Below are 27,155 nucleotides of genomic sequence, written 5' to 3'. Positions count from 1 at the left end.
ATAGATTGCAAACCAGTAGAATTGCTATACCCAAATGGGAAGAATAGCAAACTTGTTGATAATAAACAGGCTTCAGAAATATTTTGATGATTGGGTATCTAATAAGAAATAACATATTTAATTGAAATAAGTGTAAAGTCTTATCTTTGAGTTTAAAAAAAGTTGTGGGTTTTAGTACAGTGAAAACTCAGTCAGTAGTGTTTTATGACAGCCAGGTTTTTAACTGTGTGGACAGTGACATGCTCTCCAGGACCAGGGAGGTTCATAGCCCCATTGTATATACTCTGCCGTTCCAGGTCAGACCACATCTGGAATATTGTTTGGTTGGCATAATATTTTAGGAAGGACAGTGATAAACTGAAGGGTATGCAGAAGAGGACAAACAAGGTAATAAAGTTCCTAAACATCATGCTTTCTAGGATTGATTAAAGGAACTGGTCATATTTAGCTTGGAGAATAGAACTACATGTTGACATGAGAGCAGTCTTTAAGTTTTTGAAGTATTGGATTATGAAAGAGGGATTTGCCTTGTTCTGGTTGTCCCCAAAGACCAGAACTAGGAAGCTTTAGGTAGAACTTGCATAAAAGCAGATATAGCCTTTCCATAAGGAAACACTTAATGATTAGTACTGTCCCAGAGTGTTTCATTGAGGAGTACCTCCAGCATGTTTCTAGAATCCTTGTAGAGGATTTTCGAGAAGACATAGGCAATAGTTGAACAGAATAAGACTTTGATGGGTTCAATTCAATTTAAATTCAACACACTTATTGCTTATCTAGATCTTTGATTGGCAGGAGTTATTCATGTTGTTTAGATCACAAATATATTGAAGTAATAATGTCTTAGTGTGCGAGCCTCATGCCCCCTTTCCCCCCTAAAACACACACACAGAAAAAGCCTGTCCTCTCACTCTGAATGGCTCTTCCAAAATCCCCATTTAAGGACTGCCAGGCCTTCAGTGTCTCAGTTATCTCCTGACTGCTCAGGACTTCCTCTAGTGTGCCTCTCCCTGGATACCCTTGTTCCTGGCACCCCACCACGCGCACGCGCGTGCACTCACACACACACACACACACACACACACTCTCCTCTCTTTTTCAGCTTTCTTGTACCTGTTGCCTTTCTTCATTCGATTATAGGCTCTTTGATAGCAAGAACTGTTTTTCTCCTTAATATTTGTATTCCCAACTCTTCCGCACACTGTTTGGCACATACTAAGTGCTTACTAAATGCTTGTTGGCTGATTGACTGACCTATTGCTCATGCAGTGAGAGAGTATTTATTAAGCGTTAATGAATTCATTAAGTTAGACCATTGAGTAAGATATCTTAGAACAGGGATTCTTAGCCTTTTGTATGTTATGGATCCCTTTGGCAGTCTGGTGGAGCCTGTAGACCTGTTCCTTCTCGGAACAATATTTTTTTAAATGAAGGAAATGTAAATTTCAGTTAGAGATCAGTGAAAATAAAGCTGTATATATTTTTTTACCATCTAAGTTCACACACAGATGCCCCGTAAAGAACCCCTGTCTTAGAAGGAATTTAAGGTCCCTATCAAAACTCATATTTTATGATTCTGAGTTAACAAAAGTATACATTGATGGGGAGGGGAAACCATTTTTTGAGTATTTTTTGGAAATGGAAAATAAAGCTTTTATAGAAGTTTTATATAAGATATAGATCAAATGAAGTAATATGTCAAACACTTAGCAAACCTTAAAGCTCCATATAAATATTAATATATTTTTAATTTGGAAATGTAGTTTATTATTGCATAATTGTAGAAAGACGCAGCCTGGGGATAGTGGTTGGAGACCTGGCCCTGGAGTCAGATTCAAGACCTGCCTTTGGGATACATTCTGTAGGAAGAAAGAAAATTATAAGAACATTCATAGTTTTCTTAGAATGCTTATGTAACACAGTGAGCTTTATTAACCCTTGTGGGTTTAATATCTTCTGCTATTTGTGAGAAGTGTAGTTATGTCAGTTTTGGAAAGTGGCAGTGTTATGCTTTTTAGTCGTGCTTATTCAGATTTTTTTATCTGCTATTTTTAAGCCTCAATTTTACCTTCCTAATACATGCAGTATCTTACCATTTTCTCTTAAACTTTAAAAGACTACCATTTTGATAGACTATTAAAAGACTCTGTGATCTATTCTAGATTTCAAGTGTATAGTTTATATATGCAACATATTTATATTTAACACTGGTGTTGAATCCTCCATTAAAGTCCTCCTCTGATACCTCATCTTGGCATAGAGGTAACCCAGACTTCTTAAAGGTTATTCCAGAAGAGTGCAGATTCTGGCAGATTATACTTTTGAGTACAGATTAAAGCCTTTGAGTCCAGATAGAAGTGATGGAACCTATGTCTTTTGTCACAAGACTAGCCTAGTGTAATTTTTTGAGAAGCTCACTTCCAGGTTGGCTAGAGGGTGATGCATATTTTACATTAACTCTAAAAGATCATATACTAAGTCATATGGGAGGTAGTATAGAAACCTGTATTAAGGAGGGACTCCTCACATTGACAAAAGTATATATTAAATATCTAGGTTTAGTTTAAACTGGAATATTGAATTAACTTCAATATTTGTCAAGTTAGGTACTATATTAGTGTAAAATAGCCACATGCTTTAACTGTTTAGTAAAGGTTTTTTTAACCAACTTATTCCTTCGTAGGACATAAATGATTGATGAAATAATAAATGGAATAGGCTTTTTGTTTTACTTAGCACAAATTGTTATTTTGTTGGGGGAAAAGGCTATTTATTTACTAGGCTGTTTTAGAAATACTTTGAAGAGTAGACTGCTACTCACCAGGTGGAATGAATCACATTGGTTCTATAGTTGTACCTGAATGGTGGTAGCTAACACTGAAGCTCTTAGGAGTTTCCATGTGTCTTATGGTCAGTATTTTATTTTTTTTGTTCTATTGTTAGAAAACTTTGAGTTTTTAGAACAAATTAACCAGCAGATATTCTTTAAAATTGCTTGTTTGTAAAAATGTAATTGCTGATGTTACTGAGCAGAAGTAATTGTGAACTTTTTTACTCAGTATTTGTAATATGTACATTGGGATCTAGGCTTTAGGGTGTTGCTTAAATATTTGTAACTTTCAAAAAAGTGGTTTTCTTGCCCAGCAATTTTCACTTGATAATTGTGACTAATGTAATCCCAGTGAAATTGCTTTATATCACTTACTTCATATGATGGCAAAACTGGCCTGGCAAAAGGGAGTGGGAATGTTATGTACTTCCAGGAATATGCATTCCTTATTGTTTACTGTAATTACCAAGGAGGAATTTCTGATCTAATAATAAATATTAGTTGAGAAGAGTAGTAGCATAAGTAATTTCTTTGGGTTGCTATTACCAAATGTTGTGGTAGATGTTAACACAAGTGGAAAGGTAGTATAAAATAATGAATGTTAAAGAATGTTTAATTGTGTAATTGTTGGAGTGTTTGGCATTTTCATTTCTATAAATTTTATAATCACGTTATATCATACCCCTCACTGTCACATTTTCTACATGGGGGGGGCAGCTAGGTGGCGCAGCAGATAGAGCACCGGCCCTGAAGTCAGGAAGACCTGAGTTCAAATCCGCCCTCAGACCAAACACTTGACATTTCCTAGCTGTGTGACCCTGGGCAAGTCACTTAACCCCAGTTGCCTAAAAGCAAAAAAAAACCAAACCAAACAGCCACATTTTCTACATGGAAAAATGCACATTGGGAATAAGTAGCTAATCTAGATTCTGTTGTAGTATAGGGGAGGGTTGCAGAAAGGGAAAGAAAACAGCATGTATTTATTAAGTGCTTAGTACGTATTTGCCAGATTCAGTGCTCAGTGCTTTAAAAATACTGTTTCTTTTGATCTTCCCAGCAACCCTAGGAAGTAGGGTTATTATCCCCATTTTACAGTTAACGAAATGAAGGCAAACAGAGGTTAAGTGGCTTACACAGGGTTGCAATGTTAGTAAAGTAAGCAAGCAGCTGAGGCCAAATTGTAACTTGGGTCTTTTCTGACTTCAGACCTAGCACTCTATCCACTGTGCCACCTGCCTGCCCTGTTAGCAGCCTTTTAAATAATTTTGATACTTGGGATAAAGTTTTTTTTTTTAACAAATCACAGAATCTTAAGAAGGAGGAGGACTCTAAAGGGAGTTTGTTTTTGATTTGGCTGACTTGTAAAAAATTTGTGTACTTTATTAAGAGGGAAAAAGGAGGGTAATAGAGTGATTGCTTACTGGTAAATCCCATAGAAGTAAAGGAATGCTTTGTGGATTTGCAGTTAATTTCATTTCTAAGCGTAAATGACCCTTTCTATATCAATGTGCTAAGGCTGGGAATAGTGGCATTAAAAACTACCTTTTCTTAACATTCACTTTACTCCTGAATGGGAGAAGATAAGATAGTTTTAACTTTTGAGTCTAAGGAGGAGATTCTTACTATCTTACTGAAAGAGAATGAATACTCTTGACCCAATGATGTTGAGGTTGTTTTCTTGAGGCATTGAAAGTTATGGAAACAATACTGTATTTCTCAAGAGCCAAATTAGTTTAACATAGCTGTTTAAATTTTAGAAGACCAGACTTGAGGGCCTGAGGCATGTAGTGCTCTGGACAAAGCTGTTTTTGCCTGGCTTTTAGAAAAAGATACTATAGGGAAGGACTTTAAAATTGGCATTTGTTGAAATTTAGTACAGAAAAATTAATCTGGTAGGTAATGACAGTGTTCTTCTATTCTCACACCTGCTGGGAAAACTACCACATTTACCTAGAATTTGAGTTTATCTTCTTTAGTCTTTGTTTAATATTAAAGGCTGTGTGTGGTATTAAATGTGTTTCTCGTAGTTTGAGCACTTCCTTTTGAAAGGTACTACACTTTTACTAGATAACTTCATGAGACTCATTAAACTGCATGTCTCCATAAGGTAAAAATTTCTGGTTATAGGTATATTGATAGGCCGGTGGTTGAGAGTGCTAGAAAGGGGAGTTGAACAATGATGTTAGATTGGCCCACAAAATGGATGCCTTCAATAAATCTTTGTGCTAGGGACAGGTAGGTGGCACAATGGATAGAGCACTGGCCCTGGATTCAGGAGGGCCTGAGTTCACATTCAGACTCAGACACTTGACACTTAACTAGCTGTGTGATCCTGGGCAAGTCACTTAACCCTGATTGCCTCACCCCCCCCAAAAAAAAAATCTTTGTGCTTGTGATTCAGCCCATTTGCACTTGTACTTGCACATAATTACCTAGGATGAAATAACTAGTTTTGTATTACAAATCAAAATCTCTCATAAATAAGTTCATTTAAATTAAATTTTGGTACAACATCCTTTTTTTAAAAAAGAAAATAAATATAAGGATATAATAAAAATAAGAGTTTAAAAAGTTTATATAAAAAATTAAAAAAATAATTATTTTATTTGGACCATTAAGGACTTTGTTTTATAGAAACAGTGAAAAATGTTTCCATTGTTAGTATCTGCCATTTGTGGACTTAGGAACTATGGAGGCTAAATAATATAGATATAACAGAATTGTGATCAGTTATGGGTGACACATTTTACAAAGGCCATGATAGCTGAAAAGCATCTAGAAGACAACAACCAGGATAGTATAATGAAGAGCTTTGGGTTCTTGTCGTATCAAAATTGTTTGAAGGAACTGGGAATATTTACTCTGGAGAAGGCAATAAGTGTATGTGTGAGACACACAGACACACACAGCAATGATGACTGTCTTCACCCTTTTTAAACTCTTCTTATTTTTATTATATCATTATATGGAGACCTTCAAGTAATCCTTTTTGGTATACCCTGGATAAAATAATGTCTCCTAAGATGCTCTAATGAAGTAGTACTAATGATACCTTGTGTTTGTATAGTGCTTTTAAACTTCATCAAAGTTAAAAGTAAATGTACCATATGCCATTTTATGTTCATAAAGACTCTGTGAGGGTAGATAGGACAGGTGCTGGAAACCAAGACCAGAGAACTGTGATTTAAGGGAATATTCTCCAATACTCCAAGGAGGTGTGATCTCATGAATTTATAAGCTTCCTCCAGTGATTCAGGGGTCCACCTAAAGTGTCAGGGGCTTTCCTCAATTTCTGCTGACATCTTCAGGGTACCAGTGGAAAAATATGCCTGTGTACCTGTCATCCTTTGTCCTGTACCACTCATCTCTTCCTGTCATACATTTTCATGATGACATCTTTTACTCTTTTCTTTGAAATTTCTCATTAGTTATGTGGTTATATGGTTACAGTCTTCTTATACTCATCATAAGCCTTTCCATTGCCCTATCTGTGATAACTTATTTTAATTCTTTGAAGACCATTGTATATTCTGTGAGTCACTGTTATACTGCGACACCCTGAGAATGTTGATATTAAAAATTGGACATCATTGAAGGAGCTTTTCAGTTTCCCGTTGATCATCTAACCACTTTCCCTTTTCCTTTTTAATTCCAAAGCCCAACTTTCACCTCGGGAGAGAGAGAGAGAGAGAGAGAGAGAGAGAGAGTGCGTGTGTGTGTGTGTGTGTGTGTGTGTGTGTGTGTATACACATGTGTACATCCACTGATGGACAAGTTTTATTTGTTGTCCATCCGAATGCATGTCTTAAATCTAGGTAGTAGATATTCTTCATCCAGTTGGTATTTCCCGTGAAGATGGTAAGGCCAAACTCTTTTGACTGTCATTTTGGGAGACACTGCAGTGTTCAGTGTGCAATGAGCACAATGCCATCCGCAAACAGGAGCATCTGGATGACCAAACCAACCACAGCAGATTATCCTTCAGCTTAGATTCTGTCACTGTCAAGAACAGTCATCTTTGCTTAGCATTCATCTCCTAGTTTTATGACTTATCTGATATTTATGATCCAAGAGTCACTGAAGAGTTTATTTCTGTTGTTTTTCAGGGAATTTTGAATGATTTTGATGTATAGATGGGAGGATAACCCTTTCTAGAGGGGAAAGGGGATGGAGTTGTGAGGAAACATTTTTTCAGTGCTCTGTTCCTTACTCCTTTTGTGATTGAGTATAATAACTCTGGACTTGTTGCCTCATCTATGAAATAAAGGGATTGAATGATTCGTAAGGTGGTTTAAGAAAAAAATCGGAAGATTCCTAAGATTCTTGAGATTGAAATGAGAACCTAAAATAATTATTTTGAAGAATTGGTCACTTTTAACAATTTAGAGACATTTTATTTGTCATGTCAGTATTCATAAATGGAAAGTTTAACTGTGAAAACTTAACTCCCTCTATGTTTACAATTGAATTCAAGTTTTGGTCCTGGTGTGGAGAGATGTCCTTTTGTTCCGAAAGAACAGTGCTTTTGCAGATTTTACTTAGGCCCAAGTATTAGCCAGCCAGGCTATTAACTGAGGACTAATTTAGCTATATTCTGAAGGTTGGTCACAAGATGATTTTATTTTTTTCAGTTCCAAGAGTGGAAGGAAGTGCTTTATTAAGGTACGGAGGTTTTGATATGCATTGGTGGAAGGGGGAGTACTTAGGTTGATGTAATCACAGATAACCTGAAATATTGAAGTAAGGAATTATTTATGGGATTTTTCCTTCTACATTTTAAAAAGAATAGTCTGGGCAGCCTTTGACTTATAAATCCCACTCAAATGTGGCTTATACGGGATTGGCCACCCCTCACTCTCAATCCTACCCTAGAGAGAGGAGGAAGAGAATGGCTGGTTGCTTGGGAGCCATTGTGGGGAAAAAAAAACCCCAACAACTTAAGAGACTCTGAATTCTAAGTTGAAGAAATAAAGAAGCTGTTTGAGTTTGTGGGTCCTGACCTTTGGGCAGTCAGGTAAACTAGCTCTTGCTTATATACTGTACCCCTGCCATTTTCCCTCTTCCCTTTCTTTGTATTTCTGAGTTTTTTTCCACTCTATTTCCCTGCCAGAAATTTTACCAAGGTTTATTTGGGCTGATGGGAAACCTTTTTAAAAAAGCGTTGTTAAGACATTGGTACTTATTTTCCCCTAATGTTTTAGCTGAGTTCACTTGCAGCAAGAGATGAGAATTTTGATTGGAAGAGAAGTAGTAGGTTATTTTGGAGCGTGGAGTACTTCGGGTTATTGGGCAGGCCTAGGTGGGTAGTAATGTTGAAAACAGTATTTGGCAACTGAGAACTCAGATAGGAGGGGACATAAATAGGAGATAGACAGACTTGCCCATTCTGTATTTTGGAAGACATTTCTCTTGTTCCTCATTCTTTAATTTCTGTGCTCCTTTCCTCAAGACTCAGGTTAGTATGATTATTATTATTGCCATAGGTTTAGCTATAATGGCTGTTGTGTATTAATATTATTTCTATGGGAAAATTCATTCTGAGTTCCAATTAAATGAGCTTTCCCAACACAAGTAGTTTATACTTTAGGAAATGCATGTGCTAGTCTGTAGATATGGTTTATTTTATTGCAGTTTTCTGTATAGAGATGTCTTGACAAAAAAAAAAAGGCACCGATTCTGTTATATTGTCCCATAAGACACTTGTATGCAGTGTTGTGCTGGTAAGTGTTTAACAATCAGCTTCCTGAAAAAATATGTAGGAAACATTTTTAAATTTAAACTACATGATTAACATTTTCTCCATCAATTTAATAGACAATAAACAATAAATCAAGCCTTGATTTATAGCACTTGCTGATTTCTATTGTGTAAATATGCTCACTGAAAAATTTAACAGTTGGCTTATTTCAAGCACGTTCCAGCACACCCCTGCTTGTATGATATTATAAAAACTTGCCTTCATAAAAAAAAGATTTAAAAAAACTTACTTCTGGGCTTTGGAGCAGCTACCAGAAACAACCAATGGATAGTCTTCTCTTCCTGAATTATATAAGAGATTAGTAGGGCAAGGGTTTTATTCTCTATTAGTACCATATCCTTAATGTTGTTGTCTATTGATTTTTTCCCGTATTTTGTACTGATATCAGTATGTGAGGAAGGAGAGTAGAAATATGGGGGGATTAGAGTTCTGATCACTTTCATGGTGGTAGCTAGGTTTACTGTTTTTTTTTTCATTGGGAGTAGTGGGAGGTCAGAGGATTGGGGAGTGGGTGGGCAGTGTCTGATGGTCATTTATAGCTATGTAATATAATTTTTGTTCAGTATGGTATAGTAGAAAGTGAGAGCATGAAAATTTTGATGTCTTGAAACTTATTGCTAGAAGTTTAGAGATCTGAAATACTTATAAATATTATAACATTTTCTACCTCTTAAGCTGATGATAAGAGGCCAAAGCTGCTAGGCTCTTTGGGAGTAAAGAAAGCTTGGTTTGTTCTTCATCTTTATGCAAACTGAGAGATTTCATCAAACTTGTCTACTTCCAACTGTGAATTTTAGAATGATCTAAGATTTGTTACCTTAGCCGAATTTTAGATCTTTCTAAAACCTTAATCATTAAGCTTAGATCATTTAAAAATGCCAGAATCACTACTAAAGTATTATTTAGACCATGATATTTTTCTTTATTCTGAATTTTGTTAGTTTGTTAGTATAATTAAACCTTCCAGTATTATATATTCCTGTCTAATAGATTAAGTTGTTTGATGATGAGGCATGTTGTATTTTATATAAATTATAATTTTTTTGAGCTAGAAAGGGCCCTTAGAGATAATTTTAATTCATGACTCATATTTTATGCATATAAGAGTTGGGAATGCCTTTATTTCTGTAAATGCCACTAAAACCTTATTACTAAGTGGGTCAGTTTTATGAGTTGAGAGAAGAGATATTTGGACTACCAAGCTCAAGCCAGGATCTTTCTAATTTAAGATTGCACAGAAAATTTTGGATTACATAAATTAACTCTGTGACTTTACATAAATTACTTATTTGGGTCTTGCTTTTATCCTATACCAAGATACTCTACCAATTCATACAGGTACTGTGGGGGCACAGATGAGAGAATATATGTGAAAGTGCTTTGGAAACTGAATTGTAACAGGGCTGTCTCTAAATCTGACTGGGCTCAATGAGATAAAATGAGGAAGGACTTTAGAGATAAACAGTTTACTGATTTACTAACCAATTTAAAAAAGATTCTGTCTCCCTTCAGGCATTTGTGGGGAGGACACAGTCACCAGCAAGTCTTCAGACTCCCGCCTCTCCCAGTATGGCTCACTCTTTTCAAATGATTTCAGTTTTCTCTGAGCCTTCCTTAGGAAATCCTTCTAGACTCTTTCTAAGGATCTCCTCATCTCCTTTTCCCGGCCACTAGGAAATAAAAACAACACCTTTCTTACTACCCCACAAGTTGCTAGCTAGACACATTAAAGAGTGCTTGGGCAAAGAACTTAAAGAACGTGGTACCAGCGGACTTGGAATCAGAGGGATGGGCTGAATTGTGGGTCTGTCAGTTACTCTTGAGGTGTGTCCATGGCAGGGTCTCTTCACCTTAGTTTTCTTGTATGAGGCAGTCTTTGAACTTTAAGTCTTGTGGTCTTTCCCTTCCATAAAATGTTGGGGGAAGGGCAGGTTTAGCCATGGAGGAAGGGGGGTGAGTGATGCATTGGGACAAAGTTGGAAGTTTGAGTAGCTTTCCTAATAATTTGCCAGTGTTAATTATGGCTTCGCCATTTTGAATTTCTGAGAGGTTTTACATGCTCTCTTGAGAGAAACAGCCGTATTCATTTGTGCAAATCTGCTTTGTGTCACCTTCACTATTTTGGATAAATCAGTGCCACCACCACCCTTCATCAGCATGGATAATTGAGAGCTGACTTTAATGTATACCCACCTGAATGTTAAGAATCTACTCCAGAAGCTGGAATTTGCCAGGATGTAATTTTGAAGTTATTTCAGAGAGGAATTTTGCGTAGATTATTTCAGTGTTCTTCTTGACAGTTTTTATTTTTTGTGGGTAACATAGATTCTTTTAATATTGTTTTGGATAAGATTTTCATAAATTGTTGATATTATTACTAGGTAGATAGCTTTAATTTTTGATGTATGATATACTTGATCCTGATATGAAGTACTTTTGAAGACCATCTTCTATAGTAAATATTCTTATTTCATGGCTTCCAGACATTTTAGTAGGTCTTGTTTTTCTTGGTAATTTTTTTGTTAATTTTTATAGAATGTTGAAATTAGTACAAATTATCTCTTACTTTCCTTTAAGTTCTTAAAGCCCTTATATAAAAGTAGGAGCCACTTGTTAAAATCTCGTTAACTACATGCCTAACGTCTTATATGAGGCTTTAGAAAGATACCAGAATATTGAAAGTGACTAATGTTCCATGTAAAATATAGCCTTCATATTATTATTTTTTACTTTAAAAAGCAGTGAAGTGTAGCATTAGTAGTATAGTATAGTGGGCTGGGCCTGGAGTTTGGAACAGGCTCAGACACTTACTAGCTGTGTAACCCTGGACAAGTTACTAAATTAGCCTCTCAATTCCCTCATCTGTAAAATGGGAATAATAATAGCACTTACCTCCCATGGTTATTGTAAGGATCAGATGAGATGATAATTGTAAAATAATGGCACATGTTAAGCTCTGTATAAATGTTAGCTAATTTATCATCATCATTATCATTATTTATTATTAAAATACAGTTAGTAGTATTTTAAATAAAGTTTCTGTCACAGATTTCTGAAAGTCATTCAGATTTAGATTTCATGATACTCATTCCCTAAACTTGCTCTTGCATAGAGATTATAAGAATTATGTAATTTAAAGTAATGTTGGAATAAAAGAGTTACTAATTTAAGCATAGTAAAAAGAAGTACTAATTTAAGCATAAATACTAAGGTGTTTAAAACACATGTTGTGATGTTTAAGTTTATAGATATTAGAAATAAATGGCATTTTGCCATACTATGCCAGCTATGTGTTATCTTGCACATAGTAGGCAATGTGTGTGTTTAAAAAAAAAAACGTGTAAATGTATTTTATTTTCTAGGCGAGGTTTAAATCCACCACATAGGGTGAAATCCATCTCCATGACAACATTCACACAACAGGAAATTGAATTTCTCCAAAAACATGGAAATGAGGTAAGTGCTTTTAAAATTGTTAGTTGTTTTGTTGGCAACTGTTGTTTGGTGTGAATAAGATAGTTGGTAAATATCACTTTCTATGATTTTATCATTTTAAAATGATTTTAAAATTTATTGGAAAGTACATAAAAAAGTGTAAGTCAGAATATCTGAGATCTTGTATATGAACACCATACCTAAAACATTGATAAATATACATATGTTACATTTGGTGTTTTAAGTTGTAATTCCTAAAAAGACTGTTGAAGAGATATTTTTCTTTTAGAGAGGTTGTCTTCTTTGTTTTAAAAGCTTAAAACAAGAAGAGAGGAAACTTTGTATATTCTTATAATAAATTTTTAAAGCTATGGGTGCAATTAGTACATGAAACGCTTTGAAAATTTCCATCAACTCCATGTTGAGTGTTTTCTTAAAACATATGTTGAATTTGATTTTATTGTTAATGGCTTTATTAGAAACAACTCTGGGAAGTTAGAATGAGATCGATGATTATAAACTAACAGGTTAGAACATGGGGAACTGGACCAAAGTTTTGGTGGAGTATTCTCTTCTTTTTCACTCACTGTTAACCAGCTTTCCCAAAGCTCCTGTCTTCTAGTACTTGCAGCACTAGGACAGTTCTTGGACAGGCAATACTCATGTTGGTGGTGAAACCACCTGTGGGGGTGCCTGACCTTTCTTTTGTCTGTGGTCATTGCTTCTGAATATCCAAACAAGAACCAACTCCCCTCTGGCAAAGTCATTTTCACTTACCTGGTCACTTAAATCTAAGACTAATTACAAAGTTGCCATCCTGTAGGACTTCTCCATGAATGATGAGTCATAGGTCTGGATGAAAACAAAGCACTTCAATTTCTGTTGGTGTAAGCCTTTACATAATGTATCCAGTTATTCACTGATTGAAGTGATCATGATTGGTGTATATGATAAAGACTTCAAGAAGAAAATAATTTGTTTTTCATACTTTGTGCAATCCAAGACTGTGCCTTTGATCTTCAGCTGGCACTTGTAGAGCCTGGCATTATTTGCCATTTTTCTTCATAGTCAGCCTCACTTCTAGTAGATCCAGCCTGTTTTGCTCTTTGTACCATCATGCTACATCGATTTGCTTTAGTGTATTCTTAAGTGTTTCTGATCTTTGTTGCAACATTTCCATTTATCATATTGCTACTGCTTGTTATTTATTCTCCATACCTGTTGAATTTAGGGCAATTTATTTTTTTTAGGCAGTTGGGGTTAAGTGACTTGCCCAGGGTCACACAGCTGGTGAGTATCATGTGTTTGGTCTGAGGCCATATTTGAACTCAGGTCCTCCTGACTTCAGGGCTGATGCTGCATCCACTGTGCCATGTAGCTGCCCCTAGGACAATTTTCTTACAGTAATCATGGCTTTAATGATGATAAATTGACTGTGTTTCATGACTTTGGAGTTTTGGCTTTCTATTTAGTGTTGTATTCTCAAAGTTGAATGCAAATTCAGCAGCTAGGTGGTAGTGGTTAGAGCCTTGGACTTAAGAGTTAGGAAGACCTAAGATCAAATTCTGCTTCAGATAAGAACCAGCTTTGTGACCCTGCATAAATTACTTAACTTCTCTCCATCTCAGTTTCCTCATCTATAAAATAGGAATAATAGCTGATTTCATTTTCTTCCTTCTTCAGCTTAACCAAGTAGTTAGCGATTTCAGTTCTTATACTGTCCTGTATTCTTGAATCCCTTACCCTCTTGGTCTGTTTCTGCTCTTCTCTTGACAGCCTTCTCTTGGTTCCTCATTCATGACAATTAGTCTCCTGTTATTATGCCTAAAGTGAACTTCATCACTTACCTGTGCCTCATAGAGACTCTCTATCCCTGTAATATGTACCTTCTGCATGAAGCCTTTCTTGGTTCTTCTGATTCCTGCAACAGATAGGGCTCTGCTTCCCAAACTGCTGCTTTATAGTGAAAAACTTTGTATATGTGTGTGTGTGTGTGTGTGGTGTGTGTGGTGTGTGTGTGAGAGAGAGAGAGAGAGAGAGAGAGAGAGAGAGAGAAGGAGGTGGGCAATAGAGGTGCTTCTATATGTGCTCATATATCTGCATGCATATTATTATATACATATAGGTATGTGCATATATTAACTGTTATCTATATCTGTATCTATCTATCTATCCACACTTTTTTTTTGTGGGGCAATCAGGGTTAAGTGACCTGCCCAGAGTCCACACAGCTAGTGAGTGTTATGTGTCTGAGTCCGAATTTGAACTCAGGTCTTCCTGACTCCAGGGCCAGTGCTATATCCATTGTGCCACCTGGCTGCTCCTAACTTTTATTTTTAATATGTACTTCTCTACTCCATTATAATGTCAGCTCATTTCATTTTTTTGAATTCTGTGAGGTACTGGATGAATGTGTGTTGAATTGCATTATTTTTTTTTAAGACTCATGCTTGTTTTATAGAAGAAATGTCTGCATTGCTATATTGGAACTCATTTTGAGAATCTATTGTTCTGTCCTTTGGTGTGAAGATGATGTTACTGATTTAGTGTCAGTAGGGAGGGCATGTATTTGGAGATATTTTTAGAGCAATGGTGATAGGCTTGCACTAATTTAAATATACTCTTGTGACAAGAAATTTTTTTCTGTAATGATTAGTCTAGAAGCTCTGATGAGCAAAGAGATGTTATGATAATCCTCAGTCTGTTTTCTTTTCTGGAAAATCTGTTTTGATGAACTTTGAGATTCACATTTCTAATTATTGATATTATATATTTGAAGATGAAGAAATAAGAAATGTTGATATGTTTTCAATATACTTCCCATTGTTAATGGAAGAGCTAAAAATAATCATCTTTGACATTAAAAAAAGGTAAGTATCATAGAATTAGTGGCCTTGGGGGAAAAAAACAGATTTTTGGATTTAAATACCTAACTTGGACAGATGTTGAATGAAATAGTGATATGTAGGCAAATGTGGTGTATATGGCATTGAGAAATAAACTTATAATTAGGTCATCTAAATTTGTGACTTGTATAGGCAACAGCCATATTTACTTGTGGTTTATAAGATTCAAGATATTCAAATTATACTTGTTGACAAGGATTTGGAGACAAAGATATTTTTACGTATTTAGGAAATAGAACACAGACACATTTACCCTATGATTGCCTGTTCAAAATCTCTTTCAGTGTGTTTCTTTGTATCTTTTATTTAGAACTGGCAAGTTATCTTAGCGATTACCTAGTTCACAAAACTTTATAGATGAGAAAATACGTATATTTTAAATGACGAACTAATTTAATGGTAAATTTGGGACTAAAACTTGATTGTAGCCAGGATTTTTTTCCCATAGTCCCTTGTTGCCTCTCATATGTGTATACTCAGAATATGTGTATGCATGCTTCTCCATTCAGCAAATGCTAGCAACTTACTGTGTCTATGACACTGTATTGTCTTGTGGAATATATACGGTCCTATCCTACAAAGAGTTTACCATCTCACTGGGGAGACAAGATTTAAAACTTAACATGGAAAATTCAATAACACTATAAGACTGTATATTAAGTTGCAAATACTAGTATAAATTCTATTTCTTCTCCATGATTTTGTAATAACTATTCTCCCATGCTTGGAATGCACTTCTTCCTCTTCTGTTTCTTAGAATCCTTATCTTCTTTCAAGATTCAGTTCATGTCACCTCCAATGGAGCCTTCCCTATCTCATTAGTTATAACATCTCCTATTTCAAATTACATTCAATTTACTTAACTATATAAATGTTGTAGTCCCCTTTTCCTCATTAGAATGTAAGCTTCTTGAGGGTAGGAATTTTTTTTTGCCTTTGTATCTCAGACTTCTAACATATTAACTTGCTCATAGTTGGTCCTTAAGCAGGATTAGAATGTTCAAGGAAAGCTTCTCAGAAGTTGGGTTTAGACTAGATTTTGAAAGATGGATAAGATTTGAATAGGTGGAGAACAGAAGAGAAGACATTCTAGGGGCAATTGGGTGTTTGAAATCATTCAGTGAGGATTAAAGCAATCATTTTAGTTGGAGAGCCTGGTTCATGTAGGGATCAGTGGGACAGCATGTTCGAACTAGATTATAGAACTAGAAAAGTTTTTCTAGCTGGGGAGCTAAATGATGAAAGTTATATTTTAGGAAGATGTATCTGATAGCATTCTTTCAAGATAAATTGGAAAGACCTAGAGATTAGGGACTGGTAGACAGTTTGGGGGCCAATAAAGGCTGTTGCAATCAGGTATAAGTTAGAGAGGGCTTTGATTAGGTTAGTAATTTGGGGAATGGAAAAGAATTGATGATGGGTAGGCTCACAAAGGAAGAATGATGGAACAGATTAAGGATATCCCTCTTCTTTTTTTTTGGCAGTTGGGGTTAAGTGACTTGCCCAGGGTCACACAGCTAGTAAGTGTCAGATGTCTGAGGCTGGATTTGAACTCAGGTCCTCCTGACTTCAGAGCCAGTGCTTTATCCACTGAACCACTTAGCTGCCCCCTAGATATCCCTCTTCTTTCTTTTATATTGGGAGATAGTCTATTTCCTTGTAACAAAGAATAAAAATGAAAGGGAGGTGAGAATGAGGGGGCATTTCAGCAAAATAAAATGAGTCAGTATTATCAGCCATTTAATTATATAAAGCATTGCATATCCAGTCTTCTTACCCTTATACTCCTTTATAGAGGGAGGGAGGTATATTTTCTCATTAATATTCATTAAGTATCTACTGTGTGCCAGACACTATTAAGAACTGGGAGTACAAATATGAAAAAGAAAGACTGTTCGTAATTGAATGGGGGAAGATAATACACGAAACTGAAAAGGAGTGAAGTGGATGGGGTAAGGAAGGTACTGGACAGTGGAGAAATTCAAAGGAATTCTCAAAGAAATGAAGGTTGGATGTGGGAAATGAGATGGCTGGTCTGAGCACCCTCTTTTTTGTGGGGAGGTTAGGCAGTTGGGGTTAAGTGACTTGCCCAGGGTCACACAGCTAGTAAGTGTCAAGGGTTTGGTCTGAGGTCAGATTTGAACTCAGGTCCTCCTCACTTCAGGGCTGGTGCTCTGTTCACTGTGCCACCTTAGCTGTCCCTGAGCACCCTCTTTAAATGGAGACTTTGTAGTTCGTCATAGTACCTGTAATCGGAGGGGAAGAGGATACTGATGAGGAGTGAGTACCAAATCTGATTTCATCTTAGAGGATAAGGTTTCTTTTTGGTAGTAAACTTGGTCTGCATTGTAGTTTGTATAGGAAGAAAACTTGGTTCTATTTAGAATATTTTGTATTATGTAAATCTTCCCCGTCTTCTTAGAAGTCTTTAATATTTATTATTTCTTATAGTGCAGTAATAACCCATGATATTCATATAGTTCAATTTTTTGTAGCCATCCCCTCACCCTATTTCAGTCAGTTTAATTCCACCCTCTAAAATTATTAGGATTAACGTGTCAGTCTTGAATTCATTGTATTATATTGCTCCAGTAAAATGTTTCTCCTTGGGAGAATTACTATTTTCACAGTTCCCTTTTCCCCCTCACCCCTCACCAAAGGGTTCAGTTGATCTCTTAGACAGATCTCACTGAAAAATCCTATGGTTTACTTTATTTTTCAGCCATGACTAGCCAGTGATGAGGTTTTTTGTTTTGTTTTGTTTTTGCTTTGTTTCAGTCAGCTCTTTTTGTTTGTTTATAGGGGAGGGGAACATTCATTTCATATAATAGCTAGCAGTGAATTTCATTGTATTGGGACGAGAAATTGATAGTATAAGATTTCAGAGGCAATGTGGTGTATATTCACTGAAGTTAAACTTAACATTTGGAAAAGAAAAGATACTTATGTAAGTCATTTAATGAATTTCTTCAACTGTAGCAATTCTCTTTCCTGTTCTAATTTTGAGAAGAAAGTCAAGAAATATCTTTCTTACATATCTTCCTAGTTTTTTTTCTTGTGTTGAAGCATTAACCCTAGGTATAGTGAACTTTAAGAATTTATTCTCGGATTTCATAGCCAGAAGCATAATGGTACGATTCCCTAAGACTTCTTTTTGCCATAACTTGGTTCTTCCATTTGGCAGCTGTTACAGAGAACTATTATAGCATGAAATGGAGTATGCTTTGTTCTCTTTGAGGCCACTAGGTAGGTCTGCAAGGTAAGAGGGAGTAGTGTTCTGGCAGTGGGAATTTCCTTACACAAATCTGGACCAAAAACCCAAACCATACCCATGACTGTTACTGAAATAAGCAGAGCTTTTCTATAAGAAGTAATACTTTAAAAACCAAAACATTTTAGTTTTCTCTTCACCAGGCTGTATACCCTAGAACAATGAAATGAAGCTTTGGTAATTATTTAACTTCCTTCCCTTTTTAGTCCACCCCACCCCCAAATACCAAGAGGAAAGAACAGAAAGAACATTCTAGAGGTAAACATACTACCTGTCAGTAATTTGGCAAGCTGTATTATCCTCAATTCCTCCCATGTACTGCTTCCTTACTTAGACATCTCTAATCCTAAAGTATTCCTTATAATTCCTTTAATATTTTGTGCTTCAGAATACTACTTTTTGGGACACAAGACCAGAGAATCTGCTGTACTTGGCTAGGATAATGGCAGAAAGGAAAAATATAGGAAAAGGCAATTAAACTTACCAAAGAAACCAGTATTATGAGACTAGACTAAGGTGAGTCTTTTGTCTATAAAGATAAAAGTTGAAATTAAAGAGGACCTGATTAAACTAGGCTTGGACTTTGATCAAATCCCTAAATTTAGGATGAAGTACCTCTAGGATGATGTACCTTTTAAAATTTAGTACACTAAATTTCAAACAAATAAAAAGAAGGTACTACCCTTACACAGTGGGTAATGAATTTGTTTAACTCCTTAACTTAAAAGATAATACCGACAGAAACTCTAAATGGATTCAGAGTTTAAAATCTGCCAAGAGAAGGTAACCTTTAAAATAGAGGTTCTTAATCTGGGGCCTAGAAACATTTGAAAAATATTTATTTTGATAACTGGATTTGAATATAATTGATTTTATTTTTATTTCCTATGTATTTTAGGAATTTATAAACATCTTTCTGAGAAAAGGTCCATAGGTTTCACCAGACTGCCAAAAAGGGGTTTGTGACACAGAAAAGGTTAAGAACTTCTGCTTTTAAAAGGTTGATTTTAGAAGGTTGGTTACAGAGTGCTGGGGTAAAATGGGCCATAGACTCAAGCTAATATGGTAATTCCCATGTTCCTATAAAAGCCATACATACAGGTTGAATGGGTAATCATAGGAACGTAAATTCAGAGCCAGAAGGAACCTTGAAGATCATCTAGTTCAGTTCCCTAATTTTACAGTTGAGGCAACTAATAAGATCCAGAGAAATGAAGAGGCTTGTCCAAGGTCACAGTGGCACAGTAAGTGGCACAGATAGGACTTGAAACTAGGTTCTTCTCACTGTATCACATGGCTTCTCAAAGGCAAAGGAGAAACCATGATGGTGGCAGGCACCCACCCCCTGAGTCTTTAAATTTCTGTGCTGAAATGCTCACAATCCTTGTGACCCAGGGGTTCAAGAGAAGTCTGGATTGTCACCTTTCCCCCATGTGATGGACTCTAGTGCCAGCATTTAGCCCTTCAGCCCCAGAAAACTTAACCAATAGCGCAGAACATTTTCAGATGTTGACTTCATAGGATCCTAAACAAAGAACAACGATGTCAGAGACCTCTAAGTCTTGTCTTTTCTAGAGTAGGAAATTGAAGGCCTATAGTAGTGAGGTGGCTTTCATAAGGTTGTGCAGGTAATAAGTAGTCGTATTTGAACTCGTATCTTAAGAACTGCAAAGTAGTATTCTTTTCCACTGTACCAGGCTGCCCACCTGCAACTAGGAGCTTCCGTGACTTAAAGTCTCAGGAGGAAATACTTGAATAGTATATTTTTCTCAATTCATTTCCAAAGTGACAATACCTTAAAGAGATTTTTAAAAAAAAAGTTTTAGAAGAGAAAGAAAATGAAAATAGTACTGTTCAGTACTAATCAGCTAGATAGAATCTCAATCTTAGTAACTGGAGTTAGCACCAGGAGACTGAAATTTACTTTGGATCTGTTCATTACCTGGGTAAATGCTTGTTGATTGATTGATTGGTTATGACATTTCCAGGACTAATGAGGGTAGTGGAGGTCATTTATAGGTGTGTTTGTTGAGAAGAAAGATCTGCCTTGGTGCCCATTGAATCTAGTGTTTGAGTTGAAGATAAAGAAGTGCTTGGGGGGCAGCTAGATGGCGCAGTGGATAGAGCACTGGCCCTGAAGTCAGGAGGACCTGAGTTCAAATGTGGCCTCAAATCAAACACTTGACACTTACTGACTGTGTGACCCTGGGCAAGTCACTTAACTCCAATTGCCAAAAAAAAAAAGTGCTTGGACATCTTCACCACTTAGGTGGTGCAATTTACCACCACGATTTGGCCTTTGTCATGATTTGGGGGTTTTAGTGGACCGTAGGCTTAGTGTGAATCAACAGTATGATATGGCAGCCCAGAAAGCTAATGTAATCTTAATGGGCATAGCATCCATCACTAGGCAGAAGATATAATTCCTTTATTCTGTGCTCAGATCTGACCACATCTTTAACATTATGTTCATTTATGGCTCTAAATTTTAAGAGGAACATTGATAAGCTGGAGGGCAAACAGAAGGATAGTGGATGGGGGAGACCCTTACAGTCATTTCATGTGAGAATTACTGTGGTGGAAAGCATTGAAAATGTTTAGCCCATAGACAGGAAGACAAAGAGCAAGAGCAAGAACTGTCTTCAAGTGTTGGAAAGGTTGTCATGGAAAATGGAACAGACTTGATTAGTGCCAGAGGCAGCGTTCCAGTTCAGTTTCATAACATCGATTAAGTAAATGCTGTGTGCCAGGCGTTGTGCTGATTGCTGAGGATACAGTTAATACAGGAAAGGCAGTCCCTGCCCTCAAGGAGCTTACAGTGTGAAGGGAGAGACAACACACAAAAGGAGGCAGGGAAGGTGGAAGGAGGGAGACGAGTGTAGAGGCATTTTGTTCCCTGTAGTTGAAACTAGGCAGTGCAACAGATGCCAAGTGGAGTGAGCTGAGAGGCCAATTTTTGTCTTCTATAAAGGAAGGAATCGGGAGAAGTTTAGTACTGTGCCCTCCAGCCCTTGGATGAGAAGGGAGAGGAGCTTGAGGGAGGCGGTGTCAGTCAAAAGCTTGAGTTAGCAGCTGGGTGGTGAGTTTAGAGGTTGATGAGCTTGTCATCATTACTTATTTAGCAGCAGTGGGTAGAAGTTGACAAGAGGCAACTTAAGGCTTGATATATAAAAAAAAATTCTACCAATTAGAGCAGAGTTTCTTAACTTTTTTTTGTATTGTGGACCTATTTGGCAATCTGGTGGTCTATTACAGACTCCTGAATAATGTTTGTGAATGCATAAATAAAATACATAGAATTCTGTAAAGGAAATAATTTGTATCAAAGTACATTTATCAAAATAGCAAAAAGAACAGTAGTTCAGGTACTATACAGGTTAAGAACCTCTGAATTAGAGCTACTCTACCTCAGTAGATAGTAGATTCCCTTTCTCTAGAAGTCCTAAAGCAAAAGCTGGTTCACTTGTCAAATATATTAGTTAATAAATGTTTATTAAATGTTTATTGTATGCTAAGTGCTGTGCTAAGCCAGATGAGTTGGCTTTTTTTTAACCAGCTCCTAGTTTCCTATGTCAGCATTCTTTTTATTTTCAATTTTGTTGATTATTATGGGATCATGAAGTAGTACTCTATCCACTGCACCATCTAGCTGCCCCCCATTGAGAATCTTTTAAATCAAATTCACAGTTTAGAGAGAAAACAGATTCTTACTCAGCAAATTAAGCATATATTTTGACTTCATTATTCCAACCAACAAAGAACATTATTATCTATATGAGCAAATTAGATCCGAAGCAACAAAATCAAAAGGCATTAATCTCTCAGTAACTGGATTAATTGAATTAAAAAAAAACTAAAGCAAATATTTTCAAGGGATAGAGATAGGGACTGGATCTGTGATTTTTCTTTTTTTTAATTGAATTTTATTTAAAATCCAAACACCAGAACCAAAGAAAAAACAAATATTATAAACTTAAATATTGAAACTTAATTACAAAGTAGGAAAAGAAAAAAAAGAGCATGTTATGTGTATATCAGAACATAGAGGATTCAAAATATGTAACAATAAATTTTCATTTCAAGAAAGCCTGTGTGATAAATACTATATGTTATGTCGAGAGCTGTCTGTTTTTCTTTGCTTCCTTGTAAGTTTTTTTTTGTTGTCTGCTGTGCACTTTTTAACCTTTGGTTTTTTTCTCTCCCCCACCTCCACTACAAGTGAGTGCAGATATATTTCTCTGTAGCTGTAGATATATACATATACATATGTACACATATATAGACATAGCATGTCTCTTGTTTCCTGTCCCTCCTGTGTCCTCTACTTTACTTCTACCTGCTACCTTACCCTTCTCTTACTTAGCCTACCCGCATTCAAGGATCCGTCTTCTATCCTTTCCTTCCCATAAATCTAAACACCCTTTTATAGCCCCCTGTAACTTCTTCCTTCACTCTCCCCTCTAGAGATCCCTCCCTTGTTCTCTCCCCACTCTCTATCCCCTCACTGTTTTCTTCTAAATTTAGAAGACTTTTATACTCTTCTAAATATATGTATTGTTCCCTCTTAGGTTAACAGAACTACCAGCCCTCCTCTCCCATCTAATTCCCCTGTATCAGTTCTTCCTCTTGCACCTCACTTGTATAAAATAATCACTCTTTTCAGCTGTTCCTAAATGGTTTTACTTTTTAAAGTCATATCATACTCAGTTCTACCCCAGTCTTTCTTATGAGCTACCGAATTATTAATAAGAATCTTAGACATGTTTTGCATTTTACATATATAAAAAGTAAATGGTGTGTCCTTATTGAATCCCATGTAATTCCTCTTTGGTATGTACCTTATGTTTCTCTTGGCTCTTGTATGTCACATCTTAGTAGAAGTTCAGTTTTTTGTTTTTTTTTTAATAAAATCTTGAAAGTCTGACAGTTGATCAGATGTCCATTTTTTTTCATTCAGGATTATGCTTAACTTTGCTGGGTATGATATCTTTGGCCTGAGCCCCAGTTCTTTTGCTCCTCGATATATAGTGTTACCAAGACCTGTGGTCCTTTAATGTCTCTGCTGCTAGATCTTGTGTGATTCTAATTGTGGCACCATCATATTTAAATGGATTTTTCTTGTTGCTTTTAATATTTTATCTTAGGGGTTTTGGAATTTGACTATAATATTCTTAAGAGTTTTCCTCATAGGATCTCTTTTAAGTGGTGATCAATGGATTTTTTGTATTTCTACCCTTGTTCTAATGCTTTAGGACATTTTCTTTAATTATTTCTTGTATTACTGTATCAAGCTTTTTTTTTTGATCATAGCTTTCAGTTAATCCTATTTTTATGTTTTCTTGATCTATTCTCTAAATCTATTGTTTTTCTTATAAGATGTTTCACTTTCTCTTCTATTTTTTGTTCATATTTTGTTTAATTCTTGATCTCTTATAATTTCTTTTCTGTAGGTTATATTACATATATTCTGTATTTCTCTATTATATATTCTCTATTTTATATTTTTCTTATAATTTTGAAGGCTTCACCTTGCCCAATTCTAATTTTTAAGGTGTCATTTTCTTCCTTGAGATTTTGGATCTCCTTTTCTAGTTGGTTGACTTTCATAGGCTTCTTGTTTTTCTTGGATTATTCCTTTTTTTTTCTTAGTTTTTCCTCCATCTCTCTCAATTGATTTTTAAAGACTTTTTAAAGTTCTTTCTATGAATTTTTTTGGGGCAGGTGACCATTTGATGTTACTCTTTGGGGTAGAAGGGGTTTTCTTTGCTTCAGCATCCTCTGAAGAGGAACCCAATCTTCTCTATTCCCATAATAGCTTTGTATTGTTGTACTCTTTCTCCTTTGCCTTTGCCTTTTTCATAGTAATCTCTATTCACAGCAGGGGTTCCTTCGATCTTCCTGGGGCCTTGGTTGCCCTAGTCTCCTCAGTATCCCGGAGGTAAAAGTGCCTGTAGCTGGGGCTGAGGCAGCCTCCCAAACCAGCTAATGCCAGGCCTTGCTGCTTGTTGTTAGTGGGCTCCAGCCTGGAGGTGTTTGCCCTTCACAAGGACCAAACCTACTCCTGGAATTTTTCTTTTGATCTTCTGGAATTGTCCCAGGAAGACCCCTATTGTGCCCCATTGTTATTTATTTTTACCCACATTTTGTTAGCCCTAAGGTGCTATTTTGTTTCTTTTGTGGGGGAAAATTGAGAACTTGGAATTTTCTGACCTACTCTGCCATCTTCCCAGAATCCTCTCCCACCTGTTCTCTTAAACTGCCTTTTTACATCTCCAACTTTGTAGTGGGCATTTTAATTCAGCATATCCAAAACAAAACTCATTGTTTAATCTTTCCCTACAAAACCCATCCCTCCTCTGAACTTCCTTGTTTATATGAAAACACCCATCAGATTTGTAGCCTGTCATCTGTTCCTCATCCTTATCTGACATAACCAGTTTCCAAATCTTGTCAATTTTACCACCACAAGTGTCACTCCCATCCTGCCCTTTTTTTCTGCTTAGTTCAGGCCTTCATCATGTCTTGCCTCAACTGCTTGTAACAGTTGATTAATTGGTTTCCCTGCCTCAAGCTTCTCCTTCCTTTTCCCCACCATTCCATATAGCACACAGCTCCCAATGTGATTTTCCATAAGCACAGATCTGATCATGTCACACACTTATACTCAGTGAATCATATTATCTCCCTGTTTCTACAATTAAAAAACTTTTCAAATGACACTACATCTTCCATCTCTCTACCTTTACACTGGTTGGCCCCTATGCCTGGAATGTACTCCTTTATTTCTACATCTTAGAATCCAGTTTTTCCTTCAAAACTCCTGTGGTACCTTCTAGATCAGTGGTGTCAAACTGAAATAGAAAAGATGCTACTAAACCATATATAAAGATTCCTATGGCTGCATATTGACTTAGAAAACCATATATTAACCCTATCTATGTTCTGTTGCATTTTAATTTGTTAAAGATTTCTAAATTACATTTTAATCTGGTTTTGGCCTTTTTATTTGACACCTGTTCTAGATGAAGCCTTTCTTGACCCTCCAGTCTGCTAGAACTCCTCTTTCCATTACTTTGTTTCCTGCATATTTTTTATGTATTTATAAATACTTGTTGTTTCCCTTGATAGAATCTAAGTCAGTTAACAAGCATTTATTAAGCCACTGTTGTGTAAGGCATTGGGGGATGGGAAGGCAGGTACTGCAATAAGTGCTGGGAAAATACAGTTACAAGCAAAAAGAAAGTCCTTGCCCTCAAGGCAAGAAGTTCAGTTCTAACGGGGAAAGACTACAGGGAACTGGAAAATGGGGTGGGGATGGAGATGCCCAGCTGGCATGATTTTCAACCCTGGAGGGTTAAGAAGTGGGTGGCTCTAGGAAGAACTCGGGGATAATCCTGTGTAAGTAGGCCATAATGGTAGAAGGAGACTCCTGGAAGTGAAGGAGATTCCTGGATAAGCCAGCAGTATAGGGAATATGCTTTTGAATTCCAGAGGAAATTGAGAACAAAGCTGGGAAAGGAGTTAAAGGGGGAAAAAACACACACAACAAAGCAGTCCCTGCTCTTGAAGAACTCACAGTCTAATGGGGGTTACATCATATAAACAATTATGTACAATCAAATTATAATCAGCAGGATTTCTTAAACTTTTTTCACTCGTGACCCCTTTTTGCCTGAGAAATTTTTACCTGACCCCAGGTATATAGACATATAAAATAGGTGTACAAATCAAACATTTACTAATAATAAACCATAAATAAATTTTCAAAAATTCTTTGGCATACCTGTAATTTTACCATTTTTTAAAGGCGAAAGCAAATTTACGTACTAATGAGATGGATGTGCTTGTTTATTTTTACATAAAGAATTAATCTTGGTGAAGTATTTGATACTGCAGGACATAGAACATTTTCAGTGTTTTTCAGAGTTGATTGATATTTTGATTTTATTATCATCGATGCTGAGAATGCCACTTTGCACAAATACGTCGGACAAAATGGCAGACATTAGGGCCATTTCAGAAATTGATGGAAATTCTGTCCTAATCCCAAGGCAAAATTCATTTAACAATTTTTAGGAAACTCAAGTTTTAAACCTGTGTCACTTGATAACTTGGCAAATTCTCCTTAAACTTTTAAGGGCTGATAATTGATGTTTTTGATTTCAACTGAGGATGGTTTATGAACCCAGTTTAGTTTTTTAGAATCAAAATTTGAAGGCAAGTATTTCTGAAACTGTGTCTCCAGGCACTTCAGATGGTTGATTATGATTCTTACAATTAAATCTTTAGGAAGGTTATTTTCAATTATAAAATTGTCTGTACCTGTAAACATTTCTAAAGAACCAATTTCTACCCTATTTTTCCATATGTTAACTTTTTTAGTAAAACTTTAAATTTTATCTTTTAACGTAAATATGTTACAATTTTTTCCTTGAAGTGACATGCTTGAATCATTGAGTAAAAAAAATCTGACAAATAACAGTTTTGAAAGACATAAGTCATTATGAAAAAAATTAACAAAATTGGATTTCTTGCTCACTGAAAAATATAACAACTTCCTCTTTCAGTTTTCAATAATCTATTTAAACTTTACCCTCTTGAGAGCCACCTTACCTTTGCATATAGTAATAAACTTTTGTCATCAGAGTCCATGTCTTTCCAAAGGTTTGAAAAAGGTTTTATCAGTAAGTTAAGAGCACAGCTCTTAATGAAGTTAATGATTTTGATAGTATCATGAAGCACAGCATCTCACTGGTTATATTTTTTTTGGCTGTGAGTGCCTCCCAATGGATTATGCAGTGAGTAAAAATGATATGTTCATTGCCATCAGCTTTAACTTTTGCTACAAATCCAACATTCTTGCCCATTATTGCTCTAGCACCATCTCTACAGACTTCAGTGCTGTTTTTCCACTGTAAACCTTCCTTTGTGAAAAATTCATTGACTTTAAGATAC

General features: G+C 36.1%; 1 protein-coding gene across 7 annotated transcripts in view; it reads left to right on the top strand.

Moving 5' to 3' along the window:
• Nucleotides 1-27,155, top strand: part of AGFG1 (ArfGAP with FG repeats 1) — a 104,996-nt gene that overhangs the window by 10,779 nt on the left and 67,062 nt on the right. For all 7 annotated transcript variants that reach the window (XM_020970913.2, XM_020970912.2, XM_020970911.2 and 4 more), the window contains exon 2: nt 11,951-12,044. In XM_020970913.2, the coding sequence (XP_020826572.1) occupies nt 11,951-12,044 (94 nt within the window). The remainder of the gene's footprint in view (nt 1-11,950; nt 12,045-27,155) is intronic.

This window comes from Phascolarctos cinereus, unplaced genomic scaffold (genome assembly GCF_003287225.1).
Source record: "Phascolarctos cinereus isolate Bilbo 61053 unplaced genomic scaffold, phaCin_HiC Scaffold_7;HRSCAF=346, whole genome shotgun sequence".
Taxonomy (NCBI): domain Eukaryota; kingdom Metazoa; phylum Chordata; class Mammalia; order Diprotodontia; family Phascolarctidae; genus Phascolarctos; species Phascolarctos cinereus.
Note: the sequence above shows the minus strand (reverse complement) of the source record. Positions and strands in the feature narration are given on the sequence as shown.